Source organism: Lotus japonicus, chromosome 1 (genome assembly GCF_012489685.1).
Source record: "Lotus japonicus ecotype B-129 chromosome 1, LjGifu_v1.2".
In the NCBI taxonomy this organism is placed as follows: Eukaryota; Viridiplantae; Streptophyta; class Magnoliopsida; order Fabales; family Fabaceae; genus Lotus; species Lotus japonicus.
This window is the reverse complement of record NC_080041.1, coordinates 111,674,914-111,689,912: the sequence shown is the minus strand read 5'-3', so window position 1 is coordinate 111,689,912 and position 14,999 is coordinate 111,674,914. Positions and strand designations below refer to the sequence as shown.

At 34.4% G+C, this 14,999-nt stretch overlaps 3 protein-coding genes across 7 annotated transcripts; 2 read left to right on the top strand and 1 right to left on the bottom strand.

The window, feature by feature from the left end:
* Nucleotides 1-551: 551 nt before the first annotated feature.
* On the top strand, nt 552-1,253 carry LOC130732442 (uncharacterized). The gene is made up of 2 exons (XM_057584488.1): nt 552-788; nt 921-1,253. Exons 1-2 carry the CDS (start codon nt 677-679, stop codon nt 1,046-1,048), a joined length of 240 nt encoding a protein of 79 aa, XP_057440471.1. The 5' UTR covers nt 552-676; the 3' UTR covers nt 1,049-1,253.
* Nucleotides 1,254-5,528: 4,275 nt separating this feature from the next.
* LOC130719315 (uncharacterized) lies at nt 5,529-5,876 on the bottom strand. The gene has a single exon (XM_057569941.1). It carries the CDS (start codon nt 5,874-5,876, stop codon nt 5,529-5,531), a length of 348 nt encoding a protein of 115 aa, XP_057425924.1.
* Nucleotides 5,877-9,155: 3,279 nt separating this feature from the next.
* Nucleotides 9,156-14,641, top strand: LOC130729255 (LEAF RUST 10 DISEASE-RESISTANCE LOCUS RECEPTOR-LIKE PROTEIN KINASE-like 2.7). Of its 5 annotated transcripts, XM_057580940.1 has the most exons (7): nt 9,156-9,307; nt 9,414-9,555; nt 9,857-9,941; nt 10,912-11,108; nt 11,636-11,696; nt 11,809-11,857; nt 12,043-12,339. In XM_057580940.1, the coding sequence occupies exons 2-6, from the start codon at nt 9,439-9,441 to the stop codon at nt 11,823-11,825; spliced, it is 477 nt and encodes a 158-aa protein (XP_057436923.1). In that variant the 5' UTR covers nt 9,156-9,307; nt 9,414-9,438; the 3' UTR covers nt 11,826-11,857; nt 12,043-12,339. The 5 variants fall into 5 exon arrangements, 3 of the variants coding, with proteins under 3 accessions (XP_057436923.1, XP_057436924.1, XP_057436922.1); XR_009015938.1 differs by having other exon boundaries at nt 9,158-9,555; nt 10,933-11,108; nt 11,809-11,957; XR_009015937.1 differs by having other exon boundaries at nt 9,159-9,555; nt 11,809-11,957.
* Nucleotides 14,642-14,999: the final 358 nt, after the last annotated feature.

Sequence of the window (14,999 nt, the reverse complement as noted above, 5' to 3'; positions counted from 1 at the left end):
CTCGTTTCAGTTCTTTTATGGGTCGGTTCCCATATTTTTAAGTTTTATGCTTTGTATATGTTAAAGTTTATGGATCAAAATTCAAAAACTGTATTCATTAAATAACTCACAATCGGACATTTTTTTTTTCAAATTAAAAAGATAAATTGCATTATTTAGAATTTGATTTTTGAACCTCTCCACCCAACATATATTTTCCTAGTTTTTACCACTTGAGTAGTCATTCGAGGATATCAAACTTGCTTCTAATCCAAGAATTGTAAATTGTTTGTTTACAAAAAAAATTAGTGTAAACAACCGTGCACGATAGATAATACTAATATAGAATTTATGAAACATAACTCAACTGAAAAGATAGCTTGAGAATTTAGGGTTGTTCACCGTTTATAAAACATATCTTAATATATCTTTAGTTAATGTGGGACTTCTTAATAAAAAGAAAGTTTGTTCTCGAGGCTTTTAAATTTTAATATAATCATTCCGTCGTTTTTTAGAAAGAAAAAAAAAAAGAAGTAATAACAATCATGAGGCTCACATACTTTCTAGGCAACTCCCCCCAATCGCAAGTTCATTCCTTTAAAGCTCCCAACTCTTCTGTTCTCTATAGCTCTTGAACCTCGAGGTTTCAGAGGCTCATCGAAGAAGCACAAAAAGAGTTCGGACCAGAGAACTCAGCATGGGTATGCAGAAGCCTCAGGTGCTTATGCTGGTGATCATCATGGTTGTTTTAGTCACTGAGAAACCATCAGTTATAGAAGCAAGAACACTTTCCTTAGTATCTAATCAAGGTAATTAATATTCATAATTACTATTCAAAAAAATTCTCCTCCTTTTCCACAAGATCTGTTTTATAATGATGGAACGTATCTCTAATTATTTCATTGTGTGCATCTTGTTCTGTATATGTGATATAATTGCAGGGTACTCAAAGATTTTTGCAACGCTTGGAGTTGTTTGCAAGTGTTGTGATGGAGTTGGAGGTAGCTGCACAAGTTCTTGGACCGAATCTTGCAATAACCTGCAGTGTTTACCATGGAAATCACACTAATTACTTCCTGTAACTTTTATAATCTTCCATTTCCTGTAATTTTAAAAAAAAGTGTTAGAATATTTTATGAAATTATATGTTATGAGGTGGATTTGCGCCGTGTCTAAATGTGAACGGGTTGAATTTTGTAAAACTTTTTAGAAGTATCCGTGGTTCTTCCTTTGAAACACGTCAAGAGCAATAATATATGATGACAACTTGTCCATTCTAAATTTCTAATCTTCTAATATATATATATATATATATATATATATATATATATATATATTTCAAAAATAGTTCCAAAATAAATAATTGAAGGGTAGTTATCAATTTGATCGGTGACTATTGTTGACTCTAGAGTCTAGAGTTTGAATGATGGTTTGATGACGTGCCCAATTTGAAGAAACTGTAGACTTTGAAGAAAAGAGTTTGTTTCTATATACTCCCTCCGATCCTATTTATAAGCAACAACAAAAAATTCACATAGTTTAAGAAATATAGTTAAATCAGATAAAATGCATTAAATTTATCTTAAATTAAAATAAACTTTCAAAATTATCCTTTGTTATTAGTGTTGGAAAGTGGGAAAAAGAGAAAATAATTAATGAGACACATTTTACAAGTTAGAATTAATAAGAGTATCATTGAAAAAAATTAACTAATATAACTCAAACTTTCATTTGGTTCTTATAAAAAGGACCAAAATTTTTCTTCTATTTCATGCTTATAAATAGGACCGGAGGGAGTATAAGCAACAAAAAAAAATTCACATAGTTTAAGAAATGTAGTTAAACTAGATAAAATGCATTAAATATGTCTTGAATCAAAATAAATTTCCAAAATTACCATTTGTTATTAGTGTTGGAAAGTGGGAAAGAGAGAAAATAATTAAAGAGACACATTTTACAAGTTGTAATTATTAAGGGCATCATTAGAAAAAAATAATTAATATAGCTCAAACATTCATTTGGTTCTTATAATAAGGATTAAGATTTTTCTTCTCTTTCATGCTTATAGGACCGGAGGGAGTATTTGTCAACTTAGAGTTTCAAGAAAGTATTAAATGATGTTTTTCTAAGAAATGTCTGTGCAGGAACAATAAATGAGGAAAAATAAAATGTATTATAACGGATGAAATAAGAAAACAAATAATTTTAATGAACATTAAGAAAATCAAAAAAGTTCTAATATTGATAGAGTAATAGAAAAATAATTTGACATAAGTCACATAAAATAAAATAATAATACAATGCATTTAATAAAAAAATTACATGGGTGGAAAATAAAAGAGTTTTTATCACGTTAAGTTTTGCACAATCGTGTCCACGACAGATGAGCTCACAATTATATAAAGTAATAAAATTATGTTTAACTCAATTCTAAAAATTTAAAAGATAATTTCTCTATAAACGTCGTGGCGGTCAAGATGACCAAAATGGACTTTATCAATAATTGTTTTTTTTTTGTCAAATATCAATAATTGTTTAACTTGATTAAAAATGTCACACAATTTTCCGATGTAGCAAAAAAATGTCACACAATAAATATTACGAATCTAATTTGCCCAAGACAACAAGCTCAATTTCTATATCCTATGTGGGCTAGAGAACTAGCCTAAAACAAAATCAAGGGTCAAGCCAAAACTTAAAAGCCTAAGAAGCCCATATAGAAGCCCAAAACAAAATACAAAAAATCTATTAAAAATAGAGAAAATACTAGCTATAAAATCAATGATGGAAATAAAATCTTGAAAGAAAACTCAACCCCCATAAAAAAAAAGTTAGAGTTAAATAACTCATGTTCTAGGTAGATAATCACATTTAAGATAAGTAAAATAAGTTTTTCGTGATTTATTCATTAATTTACTTATAAATAATTATGTTGATCCATTGAGATATTGTTAAGTAACTTTCATGGATCATTTAGTCCACTCTAATCTACGTTAATGATATCATCCAAGTTTCTCCGGCAAACATGTATCAATCCCTCACATATTTTTTACCCTAAATTAAATTTGATGCTAAGTAGTAGATACTCATTGGACCGAAGATAAGACAGGAAGGATGAAGATGACGGTGCACAAATGAAGATTGAGGACACTCCATGTGGGAGGAAGTGGAAAATTGGCAATGCACAAGCAACGACCTTCAGTAGTGAGTGGTGAGTGTATATTAGATTAATTATTAGTGCCCATTGAGACTCAGCTTCCAATGTGGACCGTTTGTTTTGCCATCTTCTCTTTATATTTTATTGAGCCATTATTTGCTATGGGATGCCAATGGGGTCTCTTCCCATTATTAACATTGCTTTAATTACTAAATCTAATTAATCGACCATATCAATGACTATCCCTCTTTAAGGATCTATTCAAATAAAATATTTTAGTTTTAGTAGTTATCTTGTGTGCTTGAACACTAATTTTTTTAAAGATAATAAAACTAATCTCTTAAATATTACTTTGGTAGAACTAGTATCTCAAATATGATACAACGTCAAAGTAGAACTATTTGTTAATGGTGTACTTTTTTTTTTCTAAATATGAGATTTCGGTCGGTCAGCCGGACTAGATGGTCATAAAAACATCCCAATATTATTCAAATCGTCTTGGAGAATCACTACCGGTCAAAATAGTCAAAATGAAATAAAAAAAACAAAGTTAGCATAGTTAAATATCTAAATTCAAGGATGTCTAAGTGCAATTATCATCACAAAAGTTACTTGTGATTGCTTCACTAAAACGAAGTACTTCCATTGCATCTCATACTAAACACTATAAAAATACAAGTATTTAATTATGTAAGTATTATTCACTTTTGCCATTATATACTCTTCTAAAAGTATGAGTTTTATCTCCCTGATCTTGAGCTGACTTGAGGCTCGAACTGCGTATTACATGTGTCTTTATTGATGTTAGGTTTTTGTTACCTATTTTCTGTAATAACAATAGACATGAATTATGAGACTACATGCTCAAGGGAATCATATCTTTTCCATTCACAGTACTACATGTTAATTTTTTTCAATGAATATATAGTTGTGGAGAGAACTACACAGTTCGGTAAAGCTCCTCCCAAACACACATTAATTAGTTAATGTAATTCTATGTTTTTAATGCTTTCAGTCTCAATTTCGCTTACATATAATTTTCACTTGCTTTTTCTTTATATATTTTCTTCTTCTTTTATATCTTATTATCATCGCATTTCTTATTTTTCTCTTTTCTATTTTGCCCATCGAGTAATAGGGTGTGAGTGAATTTTATTCGTGCATAAATAAATTTGTATTATTGATCCAATTTGCTTCTATTGTTAATGGCTCCATATATGATACTTATACTAGATTTAAATATAAGCTTAACTGTACTTTTGGTTCAGTTGTGCAAATTTGGTCCTCAATAAAAAATTACTAAGGTGATTTTTGGGCCGGAGATTCGCACTCTATAGCGAAGAAGACGAAGAAAGGCGACACCTCCACCGTCCTTTGTTGTACATTATATTGCCGTCAGAGGTGATTTATGACGACCACCGCCACTTTTAATTGGTCGTATCTCCCTCGTCCAACCTCCATTGACCACGAAACCACCACCTTGACGATCGTCTTTGCGAGGAGAAAGAGGCCTAGTGGCCCTTATTGTTGCCACCGTCACTCTGTTGCAGACCGCCTTCTCCGGTCGTCTTCTCCGACGATCTCCTTTTCTAGAAAAGGAATGTACTTTCTTTAAGATTTTCCTCCCCTCTCTTCGAATCCGAGATCAAAACAAAGAAAGGAGAAATATTTCCACCTTGCATGCATCTTTTACCATGGTGATCTTCAATCTTTTTGTCGATCTCAGCTCCTCTCCTCGTTTTCTTCCTCTCTCATTCTCTATGGACCCATATTTTGGGGTTCGAATCTCCAGTTGGATTGGAGGGTGGTGCTAGGGGGCTACCCACTAATTCGTAGACCTTGAGGTGGAGTATTTGTTGAATTTTACCCCAAATGTTGATGGTAATGGTGCACATGATGTTGGCCATGTGGGTAATGGAGCTAGCTAGTGGCAAAAATGACAATGAAGAAGATGAAGATGATGGGTTAGAGAAGGCTTGTCAGATCTGAATTTTAGGATTGTTTTAGGGTTTTTTTTTTTTTCTGAATTTGCGGGTTTTAAAGTTTTATTTAACATTTAAAAATATTTCTAGGTTTTTTAAGTGATGGTGGTGTTGTGAGACTATGGGTTTAATGTTAAAAATATTTCTAGGAAGATGATGGATGAAGAAGTGTGGCTTTTCTGGGTTTTCGGATGAAGGTCTTGGAAATGATGGGATTATCCAACAGAGGTGATGAATGTTTTTGAGTTATAAATTTTGTGAATTTTAAGAACATAAAACCAAAAATGTAAACAGAAGCTAACGTTAGTCACGGTAAATGTTCGCACGATTGAAAAAAGTGCGTTACGACTTTTTTTGGGTACATGGGCGGGGCCCAGAAAAAAGAGAAAGAAAGAAAAACGCAAAGCCAACTACTCCCTCACAAAAGAGGTACCGTTTGCATCAGCGAACAACAAAGGCTCCAACTCCGGGGGAGGATCTTGGATGATCTGGATGTCAAGATCTTGACGGGCGCCAACTTTCGCAAGCAAATCCGCACAAGCATTTCCTCCTCGCAAAGTATGACGAAGATGAACTTCCCACCCACGATCGAAGAAGTCGCAAATATTCGCAATCAAAGAAGCATACCAGTGCTGCAGAGGAGGAGCATGCTGCAAAATGTCTACTGCAGAAGCAGAATCCGAGTAGCAAAGAACCTTGCGATTGCGAAAGCCCCTGTCCCAAGCAAGGCAGTGTGTTACGACTTGTTTTAACGTCATTATTAAAAAATTAAGCAAAAAGAATTCGAACCCTCATTATCCAAAACCTCTGTTTCATATCCCAATCTTGATTAACTCATTTGGGGTATCCAATGACACCATTTTCTTATCAAATATTTATGACCCTTACTGTTTGTCGTGAGCAAAAGATTTAGAAAGGTTACCACGTACGAATCCTCTAAAGTCTAAAGTGTACAGTTGTTTCATTATCTAAAGAAAAGGGTACAGAAACCAAACGAAGATTTGGTAAAGAAGATTTAAATATCGAGCAACTAATTAACTTGAGAATTTCAAGAATTCTGGTTAGCAGGCTCGGTTGATTCGTTAAGGAAAAGAAAGAAATCAAAACTCTCAAAAAAATGATCTTTTTCCATGCAAAAATTTGAACAATCATATTGATATAAATGTGTGAGACAAAACACTACTGATCTTGATCTGATATGGTAAACAATATTATCGTTTCTCTATATCTTTAATTAGTGTGCCTTTATCGAATTCCAAATAGATCGATGTCCTTGTCGATCAATTCAATTCCTCCAAACGATTTCTCTTCTCCAACTACCATTTGGTTCCCTTTTTTACCAATTTTTTTGCTCGATGAAGCATCAAATCTGAGCTATTTTAAGTGGAAATCAAAGAAGAGCGAAGAGGCCTCACTTAATTTGGGTCCAACAAGATAATGAGATAAGATCTCGTAGCATAAGGTCAATTTAGGTGAAGTCATGCTCTAACTCCTTTTTTGTGTCCTTACATCCTACCCAAAGTGTATTAATTCATATACATCCAAAAGGAGCACTCAAACCCAATCCTTAGAAGAGAAAAGTCAAGTATGGACCCACGTCATTATTTTAAATATCAAAATGGGTATGACTACAAATAAAAGTTTTTTTCATATATATTATTATTGTACATGCATGTTGAGTCTTAGCCGCGTGTAACTCGCCTCTCATATGGGATAAAGAGGATTAGGCAATTCAGATTTTCCTATCACATAACCTAGTCGGCTCACAGTACGAGCATTATTACGGTTACTACATAAGATTTTTCCATTGAATCTACATAGTTTCCTATGCTCCGTGGACCTAGCCTTTCCTCGCTCTAGATTTTCCTTTGCAATCTTTTCGGCTTCTCCTTCCTCCCTCCTTGATGAAGGAAGTCGCTCTTTCTCTAATTTTCTCCATTGTTAAGGTCCGGTTTTTAATCAACTCATTATTAAGGATTCATTTCTTGAGTTCATTGGTAAAGGTGTGGCACACACCAATGAATTTCATGTATAAACAAACAAACAATCTCTTGTGAACCTATTATTTAAGTTTGCTAACTATTGAACAACATTAGTATCACATGTCTTTGAGAATGATAAACTCGTATCTACTTTACTACGATTGAAATTAAGAGTTCAGTTTCAAAGTAGTACAAATCAAGAAAAAACCTTTAACAATAACCCCACATTAAAATTTAATTAAATATTGAACTCCAATTTTTTTCTCCATCTCATTTACCGTTTTCCCAACTCTTCCCTCTCACTATCAATCCTTAATGTGAGAGCTTTGCTAGCCGAAAAGCGACACCACACACCCCGCTCCTAAAAAACAACCTTAACTCTCTCCCACTCTAACCGGGAACAAACTACACTCTCTCCTTCAACTTCAGGCCCGTTCCCAACCCATCACACTCTACATGGACACTTGCAGCGACCTCGTATGGTTCAACTACGCCACTTTCAAATGCATACACTGCAAAGGCAAACCCATGTACCCAACCCTTCTCCCTCTTCTCCACCCACCAACATCTCTCAAAGTGTCGTCATTTCATGCAATTTCCTTATTTAATACACATGAAGAATGAAATAAACACATGATTTCAACTTAAAATAGTTTAAAATAGTTTACAATTTAAAGGATCCCGATCCAAACTTTTGGAGAATGGAAAGGCAATTTCCCTTATCCACCACACTGAAAAGTTGGGAATTTGCTTTTAGGCCACCCAGTGGACCCCACTGATCAACGTGGCAAAGATCCCTATAACCTCTTGACAATGTGAAGGAGTACAAAGGATCAAATAAAAAAGAAGAGCAGAGGAAAAGACACCCTTCTTTGATTTTTTTTTTAACCCTCCTCTGTTATTTTTGTCCACATGACATGGAGTTTTATTTTAGAGAAATATAAGGGTTTTCATAATTACATACAACACTTTATCTTTCATCTTATTTACACTTAAAATTGTTCAAATATCTATTATATTTTTCTATAAATCATATATTATATAATATTTTTTTTTACATCGGAAAAATAAATTGCATCATTCAGGATTGATCTCTAGACATCCCCACCCTAACCCATATTTATTTCAATTTATTTTTGAAACAACCATTTTATTCACATCTCTCGTGTGAGTGCATTTTGTGTGACTGAACACATGATTTTCCGAAAAATAAAATAAAATCACCAAAAAACATATTAAAGGAAAAAAAACCCTAATTTTCTGCCTTATAAATATAGGAAAATGCTAAAGGGCACGAAGCCTCTCTCGTCGAATATGCACGACTCACGTGCTTGTCATGTGCTTTAACCTGGTGACTTCAAATTCAATCTCTTTGATAGGGCCTTCACGATGTGGGACTTGTAAGATTCAGTAGGTAGAGATTTACTCCCGTCCCTCACATCCACTTTTCTTCCATGGTTTCTTAATTTTTTTTGTTTGTCTTCTTCAGCTTATGGACATCATTGTTTATGTATGTTTTCCATGGTTTGATCTCAATTGCAACTTGCAAGCCCAGATCTTCTCCAACGACGTGCTAGCTTGCAAATTTTTGAGATGATGGCATTAATAACATATGGGGAGAAACCAGTAATTGCAGTCAGAGTAATGGTAAAAAGAAGTAAAATTGCAGAAACGAACAAAGAAGAAGAGAGGGGAAAAGAGATAAGGATTGCAGTGGAGTTTGAACTCGCAGTGAACTGCATCGCCAATTTTTCAGTTTTCCATCTCGCCGACGGAAGCATCCTTGTTGCCCACTACGTCCTCACTCTTGCTGCCGACAACTTCGCTGAGGTCGTTGTGATTCCGGAGGAGAATTGAATCGGAGTAGCCATTGGAGAAAGATACAGAGAGGCAAAAATAAAATTGCAGATTTTTAGGGATTTATGTTTTCAACTAATTGAATTTCTATTTTATTAAATTTAAACAAAATTTTATAAACAAGACTTCTCGTGCTTGCTCGTGCATTGAAGTCTCGTATCAAATAGCGGCACTCATAAATATATGGGCATATGAGCAAAGGTTTCAGTTTCACACAAAACATTTGATTTCTCTCTCTCTCTCTCTCTCTCTGTGTCTTGCCACAACTTTTTCACGTGTCTCTCCTTTGCTATTCTGTCGCTTCTTCATGCGCTCTTTTTGTTTCCTAGGAAAAGAAAAACCTCAATTGGGTTGGTTTATTGCTTCGGATTTTAACGTTGTTCTCAGTCGGTGGTTGATGTTTCATTGTCGGATTCTCTTTACATAAAAACCTCACTTTGTTTCATACATATATAGGTTTAAGTTGGTAGATAGGAGGAAAATGGAAGGAAGGAAAAATCTGGTTTCTTCTTCTTCTTCTTTCACTTCTGAGCTGTTTGGGCCCAGCGAGTCCCACCCATCTTCTGCTTTTGAATCCATGTTTTCTCCATCACCTAAGGTTCATGATATGTTCACTTTATTTTTCAATCTCTTTGTATTTCTCTGCATTCAATCTTCTAATTCAATTCAGAGTTTGTGAGTTGTTGTGGACTTCAAGCGAATTGGTTTCAATCCTTGCAAGTTGTAATCCAATTTTTTTTTTATTCCTTGTTTCTGAGATTTTTGTTGATGGACAGATAAAATAAACATTGAAAATATTGATCATAGTGCAGTTTCATCTTCATTATCAATATGTTTGGAGTTTGGACTCTGTGTTGAAAGTTGAAACAGGTCTGAATTTTTTGGGTTTTATGGTTCAGGTGACTGGGAGAGTTTCCCTGCGCTCTGAAGTGAGTGGAAAAATTGGCGGTGAGGGATCAAGCACCAAATTTGGTACTCCTCCAGGTTGGTATACTCTGTTTTCACTTCTCTACTTTAAAGATTTTGGCATGTTTCAATCATTTTCTGATAATGTTTTGAAATAGAATAGTATTATCAAAATCACATATAGTAATTTGTTCCTGTTGGCTTTATTTTCCTTGTTCTCAATTTTTCTTTATTTTGTTTTCAATTTTGCTTGTTCTCAATGTTTGGTCTCAAACTCTCAATTAATCAATTTAGAGAGGGAGCCTCGGTGCAATGATAAGGTTAGATCTACAAAGTGGGTCCATCCCCTCCCTCGACATAGCCTGTGCTTTTCAGCACCAAATTTGCCCTGGTTGTCTCAACTAAGAGAGGCCTGATTCAATTCACCAACTTTTATACTCCTGAGTCCTGACATCTAGTTACCACTTCATATTAACAAAATGTTATAATAATTTGTTTCAAGTAAGTTTTACCTTATTAAGATTTTGTGTAAAAGGGCAGTGCGGGGCATTAAAGCTCTTGCTATGTGCCCTGCGGTGATGGGTCTGACCACATGGCCTATTGTAGGCAGCCTTACCTTGTTTTTTATACAAGAATATATATTTTAGACTTGAACTCATGACCTCAGTTACATGGTCTATACGAATGAAAGAAATACGTAATTTATTCAATAAGTAAATACTGTAATAGCTTTAGATTAATTTAAGAAAAACAGATAGGATTACTTCCACATTTTCTTCCATCCCATGTCTCCGTGGCTTATCCTTGCATTTTGTTGAATATTCTTTTTAGATTGAGTTTGTTATTAATCTTATCATAGAAATAGAGATAAGGTTTAGATATAGTTTTTGTATTTAAGATTAGTATCTAGTTTCTGTATTTTAGATTACTATCTAAGTATCTATTAAGATAGCGATAGATTTAGATAGGCTTAGTTTTTATCTCTTTATTATGTCTCTATAAGTTGTACAAGTAAATTGATGAAATAATCAGAGAAATATTCTATCAGATTCAAGTCATATCAATGCAGATTTCATCAGCAAGGGAAGTGATAGTGAAACTCAGAGCAAAGCAAATAAGGATATGAGTTCTATCTACCAGGAACAAAGAGTTCAACCATGTCACCTTAGCTCATCAATCTATTATGGTGGCCAGGACATATACTCTCATCCTCAGAGTGCGCGAGATTCCAGATTGAACTCTCTGGTGATTGCATTTGTTGTTATTTGTAGTTGCAATATACCTTAATATATCTTAATTTGAAGACTATTAAGTCAAATTATCTAAAGATTTATGCTAGTCCATTGGCGAACTTAATGCATGACAAGAGATCAGGACAATCAAATAACCAAATATTCATATAACCGACCGCACTTAGTGGAAGAGGACTTTGTTATTTCAGGAACATAACCAAAAGGCCAGAGTAGAAATGGCCAACTTGTTCTTTTGTTAGTTATTACTTTAAGGTTGAAGATAGATTATCATGCTAGACTGAGCCTTATATAAAGATCAGCACAGATTGAGGTGTCCTCAAGAATTATTTAATAGTTGGGTTTCCCAATGTGTTTGGTTTAAACTCTTATGAACCAATTTAAATTTCAAAATCAATTCTAAGAAGAAGCTAAAGTGTGTACCTTTTGTTTAGAAGTACATTGATCTTTAAACCCACCACTCAGCCAAACAACCTTTTTCGACTGTTTCTCATTGCCTAACATGGCTTTTTATTTTATCAGTACAAGAATGATGGGGGAGAAGATGATTCAGGAAGTGCTTCAAGAGGAAACTGGTGGCAAGGTAAGACAAAATACCTGTCTAATAGATTTGTAGTGTAAATTTCACAATCTGTTTATACTGGTCTGTGATGAATTCCTCATTAATTTTCTTTCTTGTGATTGTCTATCCACAGGATCTCTCTATTATTAAGATTTCACTTGCCAAGGAATAAACTCCTCAAGGTATGTGCATATTTGCAATATGAATTCTTTCATAAGTGCTCAACAACATAAAGAATCAAAAGTAATTGAGGAGGATCTAGTTCTTTTTCAGTATGGACATGTAATTCTCCACTACTAGCTATATTTCCTGTTTTCATATTTTGATTGTATTATTTGTTATTCATCAGTTATGTGCATATTTTCAGGTATTAGGAGGATAGTTTTTCATTTCCACCTTCCCTGTACAGAATGTGTACTCAGCTGTGTTACTATAAAAATTTTATGGTATAGGAACTTTGCGTATCATCATCAGCTACTCTTGTGTGGCTGAAAGCTTTCAAGTTTTTACTTTCTTACTTTAATGGGAGAAACTCTCTTTTACTGGTTTCCCCTCTACTTTTTATTTTAGAGGTGATGACTGATCAATCTGCATGTATCATCAGCTTACTCTTATGTGGCTGGACTAAAATAATGTACAATTGAAATCCCATCTACTTCTTATACTTGCTTTGTGTATTACTTTTATCAACATCTGGTACACTTGTGCCATTCCTAATTTCCTGGAAACTTCTTCTCTACAAACCGATGATTCTTTATGCATTAATATTCTCTTTCTGATTACAAAAAAGGTTAGCATGGTTTGTGGTTCATAGCCATCAAGTATATCAAAGGCTTATTATACCTTTAGGTCAAATAATTGAATAGTTTTGTCCATGTAAATGTTTTTTGAGCTTCAAGTGTACACAATGTAAATATTCACCTAATTTTGTACTAAAATTTAATTTTTTGATTTAGAAAAAAAAAAGGCTTAATAGTCACTTTGGTCTTTTAAAGATCCATGGTCAGTCCTTTTAATCCTTGAAACATGGAAATAAGTAAATTAGTCTCTAAAAGATGTAAATTGATTAACTTAGCCTTGGAAATATGAAAATTGATTAAAAGTTTGGGGAAATAACTTCCGCCATGGGAATATAAGATACCCATCCTTGAACTGTTGAACATGAGAATGAAATTTGAAGAAAAACAATGTAAATTGCATGCCTTGGAATTCATAATACCTAAGAATAATTTTTCTGAAACTTATATTAAACATGAGAATGTTACATTCCCAACCTAACTTACCCGGGAATGTATAAAGACCCTTTCTACCAAGCACCCCCTAATAAGGAACGGAGGAGTATCACATTCAGTTTAGCTTCTACTTCCAATTGTCGTTTGGGTTTTTACACATCAGGATTATTTGTTTCATATATTATTTATTATTTTTTAATTAAACTAAAAAAATATATCGATAATTATAGATTATGTGAACTAGTAGGAACAGAAAAAAATAAAAATATTTAGTATTTAGCGTGTGTTTTGTTTAAGAGTTTTTGGTGCCAAATTGGGTGCCTATATCAAAATTGCGTAATCATTGAGCAGTGCTCTTGAAAACACATGATAAGGATAAGAGGACGACTAGGGATGGTATTTGCCAAAAATGTTTTAATTGCTAAATTGGAAGGGTGTTCTTTTTCTAGTTTGCATCGCCTCCTCAAGTTGGAGTTGGGATTTTTGGGGGCATGTCGTTCCTCTCCTAGGGAGGCGCCTTCAGGGGTTGTGCAGTTCCAATCTTAGAAGATATGTGGGTTTGTCTATGCTTCCTTCTGGGCTAGCTTTGCCTTCGTACTCGCTTTCAAGGAAGGGGAGGGTAGATTCTAGTGTCTCTACTGATGCCTGATGGTATACAACTTGGATGTTGATGGTGATGTCTTTGCTGGAGATCAACATCCCAGGCTTGAGGATCTATGTTATCAGATAGTGTTAGTAGCCTTACGGGATGTCTGGGGCTGTTGCTTGGCCAGAGGTGCAAAGCAACGCATGGGTGAGAAGCTGGGGTACCACCTTTTATTATCAATGAGACAACCATTCTCGAGGCAGGACTCAAGCAACAAAAATAATAAGCCAGTTTCGAAGAAAAACAAGAGCCAAAGAAAATTGGGTTCAGTTCCTCTTTACACCAAACCTCCATTGACCATGACCTTCTTCCCTCTCTCTCTGCCTCCCTGCTATTTTTGCCGCTTGACGCTTTACTTTTCGTTGATTTCCTTTCTCTTTCCCAAAAATATGGCCAATTATATTTACAGAAACACAGAATGTGAACCTTTTTCTTGCCACAATTATTTTAAATACAATCTAACTATTCCATACCGGCACAATAATCAACGTGATTACTGTGGCCACCCATCTCTGAAGCTTAATTGTGAATTTGATATGGTGACTATCAATATTAATTCCCGGAAATTTCGTGTCCTTGATGTTAATCAAGATTCCGGAATTCTTACAATTGTAGCCATAGATATATTGAAATTGCACAATGGCATTTTCCCCAAGACTTTTACCGATGTCACATTGGGCTCTACCTTTTTTATCTACACCCAAAAGGACGCACAATATACATTGTTATTCGATTGCAGTCCCCTTCCTGACTACTCACCCCTAAATAAAATCCCATATATACCTTTTAGCTGTGCCCAAGATGGTGTTCAACACCATGGACGCTTAGTGTCAACAACAAATGCGGCACACTTCAATAATTTAGGATGCAAAAACAGCATCACCCTTCCACTCTTAGAAGATTCCTTTAACAAATCAGTTCCAAACTAAATGGTCGTGGATTATGTTTTATGGAAAGTGCATGAGGCTATACATGAACTGGACAAAGACATATGCCACGATTGCATAATGTCAAGAGGAAAATGCCGACAAAACACAATAATTAATCAATTTATGTGTGACAAAGACTCAGCCGAGCAATCTCTTCCTCTCCCAGCCAAGAAATCTGATCCTAATGTAGGTGTGTGCTCTTTTTTACTTGTTCTTCTATTATAATTAGTTTGCTAGTTAAAAATGCTACCATTATTATTTGGGAAAGGCTCCCCTCCAATGTTCGCATTGGACTACCCAGACCCCTCTAATTTTTAAATGACATTTGCCTCCCTTGCATCAATCATTGTTTGCGATTTGTTAAAATATAGTATCTCTAACTTTTCTTTCAAAATGTGTTGTTCTAGGAAATGAATGAATGGAGTGGAAAGATCAAGACCATTCATCTTAATCTTATTATAGGTAATAAACCAAATTCTCTTTTATATTACCTATTCCACCGTTTACTCGTCTATTT

Bases quoted from the DNA above. Each gene is read 5' to 3' on its own strand.
- LOC130729255 (XM_057580939.1), top strand. From the start codon at position 13,556: ATGGTATACAACTTGGATGTTGATGGTGATGTCTTTGCTGGAGATCAA.
- LOC130719315 (XM_057569941.1), bottom strand. From the start codon at position 5,876: ATGACGTTAAAACAAGTCGTAACACACTGCCTTGCTTGGGACAGGGGC.
- LOC130732442 (XM_057584488.1), top strand. From the start codon at position 677: ATGGGTATGCAGAAGCCTCAGGTGCTTATGCTGGTGATCATCATGGTT. The intron at 789-920 runs GTAATTAATATT...ATATAATTGCAG, and splicing joins TTCCTTAGTATCTAATCAAG to GGTACTCAAAGATTTTTGCA.